Here is a 17,024-nt window from a genome sequence, read left to right as displayed (position 1 = left end):
TCAATATTTAGCAATTACAGAGATACCACTTTATCGACATCTCTACAAGAATTATAATAATTATAGCGAAAATACGAATTTATTTGACAAAGCTAAAAAAATGTTTTCCTTTTAAACAATAGATTTGCGTTGCAGAGATTTGCCTAATAAGTTAACAGGTTATTCGTAATCAATAAAAAAAAGAAAGATTATTAAAATATTTCTTTATTTTGCATATTAGAATACAGGAGTGTATTTTATTATTTAAAAATACATGAATAAAAAGTAAATGTGGCCAAGCCAGCATAGCCTTTCATAGATTAACCCTTGGTCTTTGTCTTCTTATTTTCGTTTTTAATGTCCAAGGAAGCACAATTTTGGCAAGAGCAAGAACGCGGAATTGTTAATTGTTTCTTCAATCTTCTGCCGTCTTCGCATATCAAATTAGCAGCGATACCCATGTATTCCTTCACTTGACAGCAATGACAATCGTTCACTTGATTCCAATTTTCTGTGCGAGAAAAGAAAAACGAGATAAGAGAGTCGAACTGACCATTGTCACAGAATGTAATAGAAAATTTTAATTTGATTTTGCATTGTTACCATTGTCAAAGAATGTTGAAGACTGGCATGATCCGCTGCATCGTTTAACACCCTCAATAGCATCCACGTTTTTACATTTCCCAAATAACGGATGATTTACAACCAGCATGCCTACAGTACTGTTTGCATCCATGAAAATTGCCTCGCATGTTTCTAAGAAATAGTTATCAATAAACATTAATTAATCTTTATCAGGGATATTAATAAGAATGTACAACAGAATTCCACAAGCACAGTAACAATATAAATGAAAAAATGCTTGTTCTCTTTTTTTTATACTTACCCTTAACTTGATCTTTTATATTAGTGCTTATGTTACATCGTTTACAGCATTGATCATGATAAATCAATTTGTCAGGGCAATCTGTTACATCTGGGCAAGCAGCTGGACTCACGGCGAGAGATAACTAAAATCATTGCAAAATTATAAAACTGATCGTATATATTTATTGTATGTTAATTAATTATATATAATTTGAAATTCCAAAAAAGATGTTAATTGCATCTGATCTAGAGACGTTTATTCTTCTTGGGAGATAACTTGCCTGTTCGTTAGTTTCCATACACGTGTATGTGGTGCAATTATCATCAGACGACCATGTCATGCCAGGCGCGTATAGAGTATCCTGAAGCACGCAAAACGCTTGCTTGCATTCCCCGCAACACTTACCATCTTCTGGTTCCTGATACGACCATCCCTTGAAGATTGATCAACGCGATATTAATAAAACATCTTAAATTTAATAAAAGCACTTAAATGTAAGTGCATGTAATAAAATATTCTTACTTGCGCACACTGTTTTGAACACACTTCAACTTCTTTGCGTTTCGTTATATTTGGACCACCCACACATGTCTCAATGACGCAGCTATCTGTAAGGGATTTCCACGTTTCTCCAGGTTTATATAATTTTCCGTCATTACGACAAGCTGTTTTAACAATCTCCGGACAACATCTCCCTGGAATTTTGCGTGCTTCTATCTCGAAATCGAATTCCATTTGCGGATCGATTTCCGGGCAAGTCTCAGTATTTGCTTGTAGGTACACCTAAAAATGAATATCCGTGCAACTAAAACCAGTTCATAATTTGATTGATTAGTCGATATTTGGAATTATGTCAGTAATCTTACACTTCCATTTGCGGATTCGCAAAGATACGTTATGCAATGATCGTCCGAGTACCATTGTTCTCCTATATTTTTAAGCGTGCCTTTTACAATGCACGCAACTTGGATACATGTACCACAGCAATTAACACTGGTATTATAAGGCTCCTGATATTTGTACCCATAGTCACAAGTGGTATCACATTCTTGGACTTTATTTAATAGCTGAATACCACCCGAATCTTTGTCACATTGCATCGTGAGACAAGCATTTTCAGCATTGGGCTTCCAAGTTTCGCCAACCTGTGATGAATGATATTAGTGATATTTTAAATTGTTTTTTAATATTTATATGTTATATATTTATATATTGTATTAATTATATATTGTATTAATATGCATTTTAATAATAATATTAAAAGAATTGATGATATATATACGCATCAAAATGTTAGTTCTTACATGGTATATTTTACTGTTCCATTTGCAGGCAATACGTTCAAAGATTGGACAGCATTTATCATCCAATACTATTTCTTCCAACACATAATCGTCTATATCAGGGTGCACGCTCATATTTGAACATTCCGTGAATAAACAATTAGCTTTAGGACCATCATTCGAACTCTCGCACACGCATGTTTTGCATTTACCATCCTTCCATTCTTCACCAATTTTTTTCGCTATCACTTGTTGCTTGCCTTGGTCTTCGTTATAAAGACAAACGTCCTTCGGAGGCACTAATGCAAATGTAAAATAATTAAATTAACAATAAAATCAATATTTCCATTTTATAGAATTTATATCTCTTTACAATAAAAATACGTAGTGTTAAAAATATTGATTTCTTAAAAAAATGTGTATGTCATTTTAAATTACGTTGAAAATGTTACGATACTTCTCAGTTCAGCAACGTCCGCATACACATAATTTGACAAAATGCAAAAACAACTACAAAAAGAAAAATGTACCACATTCGTAAGTGGGACAACAACTGTCTACAAGCATCGTTGTAACAGCGTTGTAGTAATCCGGACAGTTCGGTACAGGGGGACAAATTCTCGGATCGCATATTTTAGTTGGCCGCGGGCAGCAACCGGATGTATTCATTATCTGTATGAAACCAGGTTGCAATTGCTCAACTTCGTTTGTAAAATTGTCGAAAATAGGACATTCAGTTGCAGGCAAGCATTCTGAAATTACATACGATATTATGTACCTTGCAACCAGGATTAGATAAAAACTGATGAATAATTATAGAAGGTGCGGTAACACACGTTATACGTACGACATATAAATTTGTGGCAACCATCAGCGTCGATAATCGCTTTCATTTTCTGGCCAAAGCCACATTCCGGCTCCTGTGACTCAACACATATTGTAGGTGCTGTTGGTTTTGGAGCTACGTGGAAAAATCGTTAGATTATAAACAGACGTAATAAAATATATTCCTATTCATTAAAATTGCAGCATCAGACAGTCACAAGTGTAATCATATTCTTTTTAACTTTTGTTATTATTATTCTTTTATAAAATAAATTTTTTACAAAACTAAAACTTACAATTTTGATAAGTGAATCATATGTATACATATTACTTAGAAATGTAATTTCCCATGGCTGGTTATATGTTAACTTACCGCATAAATATTTGTTGCAACATCTCTCCTCCGTTCCATTGATAAGTACAGGTGTCATATTTTCCTCGCAGATCGTATCCAACACAGGACATTCCATCGTTTGGCAGTTTACAACCCCATCATTGCAATTGCATTCGGTGCATTTATCCGGATGCCAGATATCTCCCTGTACATGACCATCCTTGTCACAGACGAAGCAATCTTTCTTCGGTATGCAGGAATCATTGTAGAATACGTGATCCACTGGGCAAAAGCATCCTTCGACAGGAGCAGATGCGCAGTTAAGATTGTCCGAATCTTTTATAGTATTACATGTTTCTTTGCAGCTGGACCCGCATGCTTGGTAGACGAGATCTGAGCGACAAATATATTTGTTTAAGTTAAGAGAATATACTTTTTGGCAATTTGATATTTTATTACAGGTTGCTCATTTCTCTGTTATAAATTATGTTTCAAGTTATTAATTAAATTAATATGATTAAAAAAGTTTTAAAGATTTTTTTCTGAATAGCAAAAGTCCATTGAAATTAATGCATATAATAATCATTTTAATCTAGAAAAGTTATTATATAAACTGAATATAAAATATATATATATAGAATATTCACGAAACATTCTTTGTATAATTTGATTTTCAATTTTGTTTGGCAAATATATTTTTTAGACAAATTCAATAATTAAGATATCAGACAGAAGCTTACGCTTAGGACATTCGTAAGGGCAGATTTCATCGGTTCTCCAATCTAGACATAATCCAGCTTCCGAACACTTTCTCGCATACATCTTTATGCTGTCGCAATAGTTTCTGCCGGTGCACAACGCATCGTGACAACAATCTAAATATGGTTTTGGATCGACAATGCTGTAACACTGCTCGAACGCCGCTAAATCTAGAAGAATCTTTGTGCAAGGATCTTCTTCCGCTGGCGGTGGCGTACACTGAGGTTGACGATTGCTGGAACATGTCTGATCGTTCAGGCCCAACTGCGTTGACAGATCCTCGACTAACCAGGATCTGCCGAACTCCTCGGCGTCATCGGTGATCTCCCCGTTGCGTTTCTTGAAACCACTTTCGGCATCGGCGTTGCAGTTGCCGCACAAACCCTCGGTATCATCGCTAAAGATATGCGAAGGAAGTTTCAAGGTAAACGCGAAATTCTGTTGAAAGGCGACGAGTTCCAATTGGATGGACGGTATGAGCAGAGTCACATCTCCGACGGACATTCGATCTAAAACAATCCATGTGCGGTTGTGCGGGAATTTGTTCACTTGGGAATCATCAATCGTCACCCGCAGATCTTTCGAGCGTTCCGCGCGCTTGATTTGCACCACGTGCTTCTCGTAGAGCAGCGTGATAGCCTCCGTGCACGTGCCGGTAACACAATACCCGTTGGTGATCAAGATTTGATAGGCGCGAGTCCCGTCCGGACTCTTCGCGTTCTCCACATTCCCTGAAAGCAGGTAAGTGCAATTGCCAGCGAATCTGAAGTCCTTGCGATTGAAGCCGATGAATTTGGCGTCGCCAAGGCCATCACACACGCAGTCCCGACACTGCGCTGGCGGCACGCACTCGTTGTCTCGACGCACCAGGCCGTCCGGGCAGAAGCAGCCGGGGAAGCAAACGCCCCGCATTGCCGGACACGGTTCCACCTCGTGCAGATTATCGCAGGTGATCTCGCATTTGCTGCGAAAGCAATCCCGATGAATAAACGGCGACGGGCAGCTCGCGGGACAATCGTAAGCGGTTCTCCAATCCGACAACTGATCGGCGCCAGGACCGATGGCAGCTTCGCACTCGCCGACAAAGCTCGTCAGCAGAAGACACCGGCAGCCTTCGTAAGAGCTGTTGGAAGTAGATAGGCAAGAGCACATGCTCTCTACGCAGCGAGACACAAACCTGCGACAATAGTAATAGCAATCTATTTTAAGGAAATATATATTGTATATTTTTTAAATAATATAATTTATATAGAAACTCATTTAGCATAAGCGGACAAAATTTCGTTTCAAGACCTTAATTTTGTTAACGAATTTTATACTTGTTTTAATCGTTCGAGTTAGCAAATTTCCATTGTTGAATATTTATAAAATACTACCTGTCGACGTCGACGACTGCTGAGCACGCGTCCAATAACATCGGACTCTTCACGGAGTTACAGATTGTCCAACCCTGCTTCTGAACGTCACGCGGACACACGTGCAGATCGCATTCTGTGTCTTCCATCGCCCAGCTATCTCCAAACTGAACGGTGCTCCTCGCTTGGGTACCTTCGGGTGTCTGGCGATCGTTCGCAATATTACCGTCGAAGTATCCGCACAGGCCATCCACGCGACCAGCCAGTTTAGTGGCGACGCCGATCTTCACGTTGGTGCCCGAGTCCCAGATCACCCAAAAGCCATAGCGGTGTGAGACAAAGATAATCTTGTCGCCCGTGCGCGAAAGCTCGAAGCCGGGGAAACGATTTCCGAGTCGCACAATCTGCTTGGCCGTGAAGGTATACTCGTCTATGTCCGCGTGCAGATCCGGATAGAGCACGATCGCGTGCTCGTTCAGCATCACCGCCAGGATCCGCGTGCAGGACCGTTGCCCGTACGAGTCGACGCACAGCTTCTCCAGCGTGACGTACCACTCGTTACCGTACATGTCCCGGGCTAGAATGTGATTGCAGATATCGTACTTGTACTCCATATTGTCGAATGTGTTGAACGTTCTGCCCGTGACGTTGCAAATTGCCTCTTGCGGTGACAACGGTCGACAAATGTATTTAGGACACTTGCGCATCTTATACATGCTCATCTTCTCGTACACTACCTCATAATCCGGCGGGCAGAACGCTTCTGGACACTTTACTGGCTTTTCCTCGCCGGGATAGACAGGAGGGCTAGCGGGCACGCAAATAAACTCAGGGCATTGGACGTTCTCCGTTGCTAGTTGACGATCTTGGTCCTTCATCGGACGATCATGGAATGGATGCTTCCTCTGTCCCTTCGTCTTTGTGAAACCTTTGTGACCTTTGGATTTTACATTAGTCTTAACATTGTGTTGCGACTTATCGTACAGCCGGGACGCCTTTTTGAAAACTACTCTGTAACCGGGTGGACAAATCGGTTTCTCGCATGGCAGCGGACCAACTGGAGTAGGACCGACAGTCGTGATTTCCTGCTTGATTGTCCCTGGAGATTGTTCGGTCGCGATAGGTGTCGTGGAAATTATCTTTGGACAATCTATCTCGTCATCCGGACAATCCTGAACGCCGTCGCACCATGCAGTCTCGTTTATACACACGTCGCTCGTAGCACAGTGCCTGGTGCCCGCTGGGCAAGGTTTGCAGAGGCAAGCGCACAGTTCGCCGACGACAGATCGCAGGCCTGGTTTCGAGCAAGGCTCGCACTTCTTCGGTAAGCACGCAGCTGTTCCGGAGAAGGAGCACACGCATTGCTGGCAATCCTCCGTCTCATACATGCTTCCTACCTGTAATATAAGCATTATTGTATATATATTTATCGCAGCCTATCGTTAAAAAGTTTATTCCAGGACTTCAATAAATTGCATATTATCGTTATTGTTACTATTGTTATTACCGCGTAAGGAATATGCCCGACTACGCAAGGGCACTCCCGCTTCGGTACGCACGACTCTCCGTCCCACCAGTGGAGATCCTCGCATCTGCAGCCTTCGTCGTTCGACGTTTGATCGATCCCATCGCACACATTGCACTCTCGATCGACGGATATTGTTGTCGATTTGGCTGTCGTTGTTATTGGTACAGGATACGATAAATAGCAGCCCAGAACTTCGATCTTCAACGCGACGTGATTGTGCCACTTGACGGGTTGTATCCTCAGGAATTTCGCGTGCAACGGCCTCTCGAAGAATGTCGTCCGTCGGCTTTCCGCGTCGAAATTGCCGAGGAACACCTTCTCGACGCCGTTCTCATCGACGACCGGATTCCAGTGACGTTCGTCGTTGCTGTAGAATATTTTGTAAGCAGTCGTCCAAGCGCCGTCGCCACCCTTGGTCGTGACTCCGGTCAGATTTCGAGCCTCCAGGAAGTCGAATTGAACGTATTGATGAGGATTGTCCAAAGCCGCGCGCCACGCACCTTCCACGGATAACCGAAGATGTTGAACCAGCTGCGGCGAGCTCGACACCAAGACCTGCTGGATGGTCATCAGTCCGTTGTCCAATCCCATCGAATCCTCGCACACCGGTCGAACGATCTTCTCGGAAGTTGTTGTCTTCATCGTAGTCATTGACATCGCGTGATCCTGACAACCCAGCACTTCCACTTTGATCGCAATCCCGTTGTGCCACGTCAGCGGATTGATGCGAACAACCCTCGCCTCCACCGGTTGATAGAATTTTTGCTTCACGGACTGGACCTTGTCGACGGGCCCTCTGAACACACGTGGATGTTTTTCATGATCGAGCACGTATGAGAAGGTCTGGCCGTCCTCCGAGAAGAGCATCCTGTAACTGGTTACGAATTTATCCTCGGAAACGCCGCCTTGCAAGATCACACCGTAAATCGGTTCAGGTTTATTGAACTCAATGTCAAGCCACTGATTTGCGTTCGTCGTCTCGGGTTCCCAGAACTTCTTGGGTAGCAGCAATGTTCCTTCCGTCTGTACTAACAGGTCCTCGGATAATAAAACGGGCTTCTTACTGCTGCTAGTATGGACAGTCACTTCCTTCCGCAGATTTTGTATCAGCGGTACGTAGTCGGCATCATCGCATTCCCCGGGTGGAGTGACCGTGCTGTGTAGAAGGATTGTTTCGACGGATGACGAGGTGACTGGTGATGTCCCCCAAGTGTTTTCAGAGGTTGTACTGAGCGGTGGTTGCGCGGTAACAGTTGTTTCCGGTCCCTTTCCCGTCCCTACCGTCACCTCGTGACCCGAGATGTTATAGCAGAAAGTCGTGTCGCATGTGTAATAATTATTGATGCATTGGCAGGTCTCGCAGTCGGACTCCGTCCTGATAGCACCGGGCGCGACCGAGCTTCCATCGTGGGACCTACAAGAGCAGTGACTCGCCTCCACGCAAGTGACACCGTCTCTCCAGAACGTGTGCGAGGGACACGTTGGTCGGTCGATCGGGACGCATCCGGAAACGCAATTGGTACCTTCGCCACAATGACCCTGCGTCATCAGAATGTGACGATAGTATTGGCATGTTCTGTCGCACTGGATCGCGCATTCGCTCCACGCCTCGCCATCCTTGCACACGTTCGTGGTCGATACGATTTTTTTCACCGTAGTCGACACCGTGTTCTCGTAGTGGCTGCCAGTGTTGCTGCTCCACTCGATTTTGCCGCTGGTTGGCGTAGTTCGTCCGGATGCTGAACATTCTGGTCGCGTGCGTAAAACCTCCGTCGGCCAATCACATGTCTGGGTCTCCGAATTGTAAAGAGTGCCGGGACCGCACGACTTTTCCACCAGTTCGTGCCCCGTTGATGTGGGAACACACTGATAAAACAGCTGACAGTTCGTCGGATGTGGTAAATTGGGATTCGCGACGTCGCATTTCAGACCTTGTTTCTCCCCGGTCACTGTGCTGACCTCCGTTGTCACGTTTTCGACACCGTGCGTAGTCGATTCGGAGCAGCGGCACAACACGCTAATCTCGAAGTCCATGCAAGGAAGATTCGGGTGTGATTGGCAGTACAAGCCACGCTCCAGGCTGCACTCCACGTCCAGGCCGGTCTCCTTCGGGCTCAAGTGTCCCTTGACGGATCTGCATTTTATATCAACGATGTGCTTCCTATCGCAAACTGCGAGTCCGTTTGCGTTGGCGAGATCCATCGAATTGGGCAACGGCTCTACGTCCAAGAACTTCTTCCCTTTCACCATTGGATCCTTGTTGATCCACGTGGTCCAGCCGTCCACGCATTTCTGGGGCTCTGCCCCAGCAGCAGTAATAGCAGTGGTAGTGGCGATGCTGGTACAAGCTTCTCCCTTGCAGGTCACTCTGCCGCGGCTGCAAAAGCAGCTGTGGCAATCATCGCCACTGATTCTATCACCCTCGTAGTATGTCACCCCATTGAGCTCGGTGCAGAAAGGTTTCGCGCACGTCGATCTGGGTATACATTCAGTGTAACTGGAATTACGGTATACTTGGCCTTCGGGACAAGGCTGAAACTGGCAGCCCTCCACGCATGTATCCTCCGCGCACAGATGTGAGCCGTCTTTTACGGTCATAGAATTATCACACGTCTCACGTGGACAGGTCGAGACGCAGGGTGAATACGTGCTGCATTTTTCGTCGCATTGTAATGGGCAGAGCTCTTGCGTTCGCCACTTCACGGGAACACCCCGTACGTTGCATTCGTGCGCGTACGCGGCTAACGCTGTGCACAGGCACTCGCAGTCGCCACCGGCGTCGCAGCTGCACGCGTCGAAGATGCAATTGCGCAGGTATGATTCGACCTCCACTTCTGAGTGACACGGCGAGAATAACGGCGACTTCAGCAAGTCGCATTGCCGTAGCGACCACAGTTTACGTTCTGGATGTTGCTCGCAGGCATCACCCTGCACGTCCTTCGGTTCGGGACAAAACGTATCCTTTTTCCACGAGTCGCCGAACAGATTAACGGAAGCCTCGGATATCCCACCGGATGGTGTCTTAAAGTCGTCCTCGGCGTTGTTGTTGTAGTCGCCACATAGACCCATCGTGCGACCCTTCCATTCCGGGTTTAATCTTACGTAGACTCTGGTACCTAATCAAAAAAATTACCAAAAACTTCCTTCAAAAAAATTCAGCCGATTTACATTTAGATTTAGACAATCTGCACAGTGCTTACCCTTGTCCCATTGTAAAACCAATCCTAAATCTGGCACGTCAACGAATACAAAGAGACCAGCGGTCCTTATCGACAGTCTCTTAAAAGGTCCCTTAGGTAGCGCTTTCCCTTTGGTTAAAACTAGCTCTTCCTGTTGTTCACCGCTGCCAATCGTGAGCTTAATCGATTTCGAGCATGCAACTCCATTTGTACCGCAGGGTACGTTCTGAATCGAGACATCGAAACAATCTTCCTTATTCAGAGCACTCTTCACTAGGACATAGTCGCATACACCTTGGAAATCATATGTTTTACCATCAAATGTCTTATAATGCGAATCGCCCCATACAGAACAGACTCCTGCAAAAAGAATATTATTTCAGCATAAAAATATGATGTGGGATTGGGATAGAGTAAATCAAATTCTCTTTCGTTCGAAGCGATACAATATATACTTGTTAACAAAGTTGAGGAATAAAACATACAGAGAAATAATGAAAACAGTTTTAATTAATAGCGAGTTAGTGTAGAAAAAAAATCACCTGCACAAATTCTGTCCGTGCACTTCCACTTGGTGCCCTCGCACATGCAAGTATTACACTCGGCCTGTATAACCGAGCCTTGTTTGTAGCTCTTTCCGCCGTGATGACAAGGACAGTCCTCTTCTTTAATGCATGCACCATTCGGCGCATTTAAGACATATCCGGATTTGCAGATGCAACCAGACGTGCACACCGATGGCGTTTGGTCGTTCCGTATGTGCATGTTGCTGCAAGTTCTCTGGTTCGTCGGCTCGCAGTCCGTCACCTCCAGATGCTTGCCAGCCTGGCAAACGGAAAGCAGTTCCGTAACCGGTGGATAATCTCGAATCTCGTCTGGCGTTGCCAACCGGCACTCCCATACGCCGCCTGTAAGACCAGTGTAGAATAAAATTTTACGATACGAAATACTACCGGGAGCAGATTCGTGCTTTAGACACCGACCTACACAAGAGCAAAACTCTTGTCCCTTGTTGCCCGGGCGGACTTCTCGATGATTAGGCTTGTACTCGCGACCCGCGTGCATGCAGGGACACTGAGCGATCAGGATGCACTCGCCGTTCACGTCTAACGTCTGGCCGTCTGGACAATTGCAACCTTCCACGCACTCCTGCTTGCAGTCCCGATAAAAGGAGATGTCCGCGCACGATCTGCATCAATAAATTGAGCGTGCGAAAAGCAACTCGAGAAGCAAGTGCAGTGAATACGTTACAGCGTGCTACCTTGCGCAACTGTTTCCACAGATTTGATAGGTCTGTCCGCCGCTGCAATGAATTTTACACTCGCCGATTTCAGTACGCCACGAAAGTTTCACACCGAGCGCCGCGCAATCTTTCGCATATGCTGCTAGCATGGGGCAGAGACACGATTTTATATCAGCGTCGCACGCGCACATGTCGTACATGCAGTCCCGATGAAATTCCGTCGGATCGACATACCAATGGCAATCTGAAGTAACAGGAAAATAGTGAGATTATTCGAAACTATCTGTAGATATAAAAAAAGTTTTATATGTACCTGAGAAAATATCGCTATGTATCTTGGAACAGTGTTCTTCCGCGGTTGCTCGCCTTTGAGGATTCAACTCGCAGGGATGTTTCGGTTCGCTCTCGGACTCATCAACGCAATATTCACTTGTCTTCCATTTATTGGCGAAAGCAATCGCCGCGGGTTCTATATCACCGTCAGGCGTTATAAAATCATCCTTTTGATTTTCGGTAAACGTTCCGCAAAGTCCTTTTGTTCGACCTGAATAATCGTGGTTCGATCAGAAATATTCTTTGAAGATACAATAACATAGGTAATTCTTATTATAATGATAGAACATAAGACAAAGAGTTTACCGTGAAATTCAGCAGGAGCGTTAATGTAAACGCGCGATACACCATCCCACCACACTTCCAAAGCATTTGGCAGGTGAATCACCATAAATATGCTGCTTGCAATTCGTATACGGGCACCATCAAATAGCATCGGGAACTTCATTACCTCATCACCATTTATTGTAATCTGACGATTCTGCTTCAATTTTATAGAGGTATCCCTGAAAGTGACTATAACAGCCTTGACGCACGACGGGGAGTCTGTAGAGGCAAAGCCCATTCTCTAAAATAAATAATAATTAATTAGAAATTACTAATAGGTGAGGAAATATAAAAGTAGTAATTAATAGAATTAATAAAAGTTCAATATGACAAATTTCTTCAACAAGAGAGAAATTTTCTCTGACCTCGGATATCGTTCCGGAACACGGGACGTTTTCGCTCTCGATCGTATAATTTTCCCCCTTCATCAAGTAATATTTGCATTTTCCCATGAAATCGTAGTGCTTGCCGTCGAACGTGGTATAATGCGGGTCGCCCAAGACGGCGCATCTGGCACCGCATCGTATTTGCGTGCACACCCACTTGCCGGAAGTGCACGTGCAAGTGTTGCAGCCCTTCGGCACGCTCGTGCCTGGTTGGAACAGTTTGCCTCTCAATCTGCACGGGCATTCCTCCGGAGAGACGCATTTGCCTTGGTGCTCCAAGGTGCCTGCCGGACAGAAACAGCCTTCCTCGCACTCGGAACTCTCGCTCGTCGCTTCGATACCGGAAGAACAAGACGCTTCCACCTTTGGACCGCATGACATGTACACTCGTCCACTGTCACAGGTAATCGCTAAAAGTAATTTATTTATTTATTTAGGAATAGTAATTGAGTAAGACAACGAGTGTAAGTAACGTTTATAAAATATTTTATTAACTCACGACAAGTATCATCGTTTCTCCACGTAGTTAATCGCGCGATTCCTTTGTAAGCGCATTGGCGGATATAAACATCCATGGTATCACAAGCGCATTTCCTTCTGTCATCGTGTTTGCATGCACAATAATCCCACAAGCATGCATCGGCCAGTTCAGAAAGATTGATTGTATCAGCGCAAGCCTTGAATTTATGGTTCGAGAGTAACTTAGTGCAGAACTGGAAGGCATCATGAGCAAATTCATTTCTCGATTCACACGCGTGTTGTACACTCGGATAATCGTCGCATGGTTCTATAAAATAAAGTACGTCGTAACTGTTAAAACATTTGTCTGTTAACGTGGATCATATTTTACGTAAGATAATTTAGCATTTACAAAATGCAGACTAAAAATGTAATTCTCATTATCGTTACCTTCGAAACTTTTGACGCGCCAGGAACTTGCCAACGCCGGTACAGTTTCAGCGTAACTTCCGCTCTTCATTAAGAATTCGTCGTTCGGATCGTCATTCATAGTACCGCACAGACCAGCCGTTTTGTTCCACATACTCTCGGAAGCCTCAATCTGCAGTAGCAAGGCGCCGTCCCACTTCAGCTTTACCCCCAGCGAGTCGAGGGAGACGAGGATGAAATGCGCGGACTTGTCCACGCGCAAGCCAGGCAAGTACACCGGTATCGGCAGCGATCGTTTGTCGTTGGAAAACATCGGCATACCTGTATCGTCGCTGGTGAGTACGTACTTCTTGTCATGCACGAACAGTTTCACGATCTTGGAGCAATGACGATCCGATCCGGTTCTGCAGCCCGGGCCATTCGACGCGATGATTGTACAAACACCGTCTTGCGTATCTCGAAGAAGCGTGTGCGAGCAGTCGCTATCGAAGCTGTAGATTCTATCGTCGAAGGTCTTGTAGTGCGTGCCTCCCCAGGTAAAGCACGTCTTCGGTCTCGATCGACTCATCTCAAATACCATTACGCGATCGTCCTGAGTATTAAATCGAATCTGTAATGTTTCATATACCGTATAAATTAATTATATCATTCTCACTTTATTAATTTGGTAAACATAGTTTCTTTTTGCATGTAACACTTTTAGTATCTATTACGTATCTAAATTTTATTGATATTGAATGAATCATGTTTTCATAAATGTGATAAACTATTTACTGGATGTGAAGACGCATCACTGCCGTGAATCCTGTAATTTTCACCATAAATCTCCTGCTTCATTTTGGCGTCGTAAACATTTTCCATTGACCAGGAGTGATTCGATTCCCGTACGTAGGTGTTGTGGAAGGTGCCGTATGAGATAATCTTGATGTTATTTTCGACCTTGCATTGCGGTACGGGCTGCGGTTCAAAGATCCCCTTGTCGTAGGTGCAAATATAAACTGAGGAAGCTGGGAACTCGAATTCTATTCCCGATGGACAGTACAGCGTGCAGGAATACGTGTCGCCGGAATCTCTGCAGTGATATCCACCATTGAAGTGTAGTTTCTCGGCATCGCAAACATCGGCAGCTGCCATCCATACATGTTGAGTAAATATAAAATTTGAAAAAAAAAATAAATTATAAACATATAACACGAAAGAAATTTATTTAATAAAGTTTATTTTCGCATATATTTTCCGTTAGATAAAACTGGAACTACTACGAATTATAAAGACATCTCTTCACTTACAGTATTGACACTGAGGTCCCCGATAATCCTGCGGGCATTGGCATACATTCATCGGCAGACAATTGCCACCATTTTGACAGGGTGGATCACACACAGCTGTAGAGACACAATTAATTTTGTTAAATGTACTATGTGCCCGATTTTACATGGCGTATAGAGATTTTAATAGTTATACGCATACGTTCGCAATCCGGAATTGAGACCCAGTCGCTTCTGGTTGGCATCCAACTCCCGTTCTTGCAGATTAGATTAGCGACCGATGAGCCGTCAGGAAAAGTAAAATGTTCCATACAGGATATGGTGCATGTTCTTAAAGAAAAAGTAAAAAAGAATTAATAATTTTTACTTGCAGAAATGTAAAATATAATCTATACACATTATACTCACTTCGAATTACATCTTTTATAGGAATTGAGCACGGGCGGAGAATAATTCAGACACGGTTTATCTTCGAATTGGCACTGCGGGCCAGTAAAGTGGATAGGACAGTCGCAATGATGAGGCGCAACGCATATCCCCTTATTTTGACATTCCGGCATGCAGATCGCTATCGAAAGATTTAACGTGCGATTTAGATCACGAAGATATTTTGTCGTTTCTCGATCTTCTACATCTATTATAAATTAAATATAGATTTGCTTTTGCTACGTACGTTCACAATGTGGTATCGAGTTCCACTCGGTTCCTCCAATGTGCCATTCCTTATCAACGCAAGTAATTGTCAGTTGAACTGCGCCGTTCGGAAATTTGTAATCCGGTGCACAACTTGCGATACAACCGCTATTCACAAAGAATTGTTACATCTATCATATTTCTTCAACGTATTATACGTTACACTTCAATTCGTAAAATTAAAAATAGCTCGTAATCTTTATATCTTAAAGAATTCATAATATTGCAAATATTTATTTAAAAAATTACAAGAAGATTTGTCAATTTATCTATCGGGTAATTTAAACGTGAGTTAAGATTTGTTATATCATCTTCATCATTTCAACTTTTCAATATATAGGGCCGATTTCACAGTCTCCGATTAACTTGATTCTCCGATTAAAGGGGACAGTTAGAAAGAGATGCAGAGTGAGTTAATCGGAGAATCAAATTAATCGGAGACTGTGAAATCGGCTCATAGTACCTGTCCAGAGAACATTTTATTTTGCCGTTTACAGGCGCGCCTGGTCTACGTGCACAACCCCCTGCGAATACGCGTTTTCCTCCTTTGCTGCTTTTAACATTGTAGAAGCCGCCGACCACTGAATCTGGCGCATCATCCAGCATGTCCTCCTCCCTAATACACGAGACAGGACATTTTTAATACAATTTACATAATTTGTTTCTTAAGAAAAGCAGAATGTATATAGTCATTTTACATATTATAAAAAAGAATTTCTGTTTTTACAATAGAAAGATGTACAATATACTAACTCATTTGCTTCTTGCGCGTCCATATCTCCTGAATATCCATGTTTTATATTGCTCGCAATGATAATCAGCACGAATAAACGCCTGAGTATCTGCAACGGTATCATGATACCAGCGCGAATTTCGTGTTCACGTGCCAGAAGAAGTTTAACTTGTATTTTCGACGAAGCTCGTGGACCAAGTAACACTTTTAAAAAGCGCAAATCGGAGAGAACAGCCCTTTTATATATCTACCTCTAGAAGGAAACGGATAAGTGATAAGCTCAAGTTGCACTTGATAAACGAGAAAGATGAAAAATGTGGGTCAGTCGGTCGTGGATCGTACATAGACGGTACCTAATATAAAATATTTACATGTAAAAATCATGTTGTGTGCATCTATAATAAATATATAGTACAAAGAAATGAATAATATTATAGAAAATTTAAATTTTCGTATAACAATTATTACATTTATTAAAATGTGATTATCTTCTCTCAATAAAGTAAAATTTCTTTCTTAAATAGATATGTTTTCTTTGCATCTTCGAATCTACGTGTCCTACGCAAACTTTAAATTAATTAAAAATAATAATAAATATATAAATTAAAGCAAAAGAAAATACACACATAGTTATTCCTACATAATATACCGAGTATAATTGTTTTTATTAATCATTTGAGAGTTGCGATAGGCACGCTTCTGTGAAAACGTTTTAGATTAGAAACGAGATTAACTTATCGCTTTCGTTCTAGACGTTAATGAGCCTCTAATTAGCTCGATAAAACATCCTGAGCACAACAAGGAAAATAGTTTTATCAACCATTTCCGATTGATGAATTACCCACAACGTATAAGCGGATTAATTGTATATTACAGTGGTCGGCGTGCAACTTTTGGCTTGATTTTCATGTTGATACTCACCCTCTTTATCGCTCCTGTAGTAAATTGAATTATGGATAGTATCAATGTTATATTTATTAATATACTTATTTACCAAAGTTATATTTATTTTAATGTTTGGATAATTATATATAAAAAGAAAG

At 42.9% G+C, this 17,024-nt stretch overlaps 1 protein-coding gene across 1 annotated transcript; it reads right to left on the bottom strand.

Annotated features, from left to right (window-relative positions):
- Positions 1-186: 186 nt before the first annotated feature.
- Hml (hemolectin) lies at positions 187-16,203 on the bottom strand. Its single transcript, XM_071797894.1, has 29 exons — positions 16,002-16,203; positions 15,712-15,864; positions 15,229-15,356; positions 14,964-15,123; positions 14,758-14,885; positions 14,577-14,672; positions 14,062-14,414; positions 13,309-13,897; positions 12,899-13,186; positions 12,379-12,809; positions 11,993-12,254; positions 11,667-11,897; positions 11,372-11,597; positions 11,094-11,299; positions 10,653-11,018; positions 10,132-10,470; positions 6,911-10,047; positions 5,425-6,800; positions 4,030-5,225; positions 3,329-3,682; positions 2,978-3,091; positions 2,661-2,882; positions 2,152-2,429; positions 1,714-1,992; positions 1,370-1,630; positions 1,128-1,280; positions 866-989; positions 583-735; positions 187-490 (listed from the first exon to the last, which is right to left on the bottom strand). Exons 1-29 carry the CDS (start codon positions 16,103-16,105, stop codon positions 300-302), a joined length of 11,898 nt encoding a protein of 3,965 aa, XP_071653995.1. The 5' UTR covers positions 16,106-16,203; the 3' UTR covers positions 187-299.
- Between the last annotated feature and the right edge of the window lie 821 nt (positions 16,204-17,024).

Source organism: Temnothorax longispinosus, chromosome 2, assembly GCF_030848805.1.
Source record: "Temnothorax longispinosus isolate EJ_2023e chromosome 2, Tlon_JGU_v1, whole genome shotgun sequence".
Taxonomy (NCBI): Eukaryota; Metazoa; Arthropoda; class Insecta; order Hymenoptera; family Formicidae; genus Temnothorax; species Temnothorax longispinosus.
The sequence above is the reverse complement of the archived record's forward strand: the minus strand, read 5'-3'. Positions and strand labels throughout refer to the sequence as shown.

What these genes read in the sequence shown, in the direction of transcription:
- Hml (XM_071797894.1), bottom strand. Translation starts at nt 16,105, where the DNA reads ATGATACCGTTGCAGATACTCAGGCGTTTATTCGTGCTGATTATCATT. An exon ending in GAGAAACGATGATACTTGTC is followed by an intron (nt 12,810 to 12,898) that starts GTGAGTTAATAA and finishes AATTACTTTTAG; the next exon opens with CGATTACCTGTGACAGTGGA. An exon ending in GTTCAAAACAGTGTGCGCAA is followed by an intron (nt 1,281 to 1,369) that starts GTAAGAATATTT and finishes TCAATCTTCAAG; the next exon opens with GGATGGTCGTATCAGGAACC.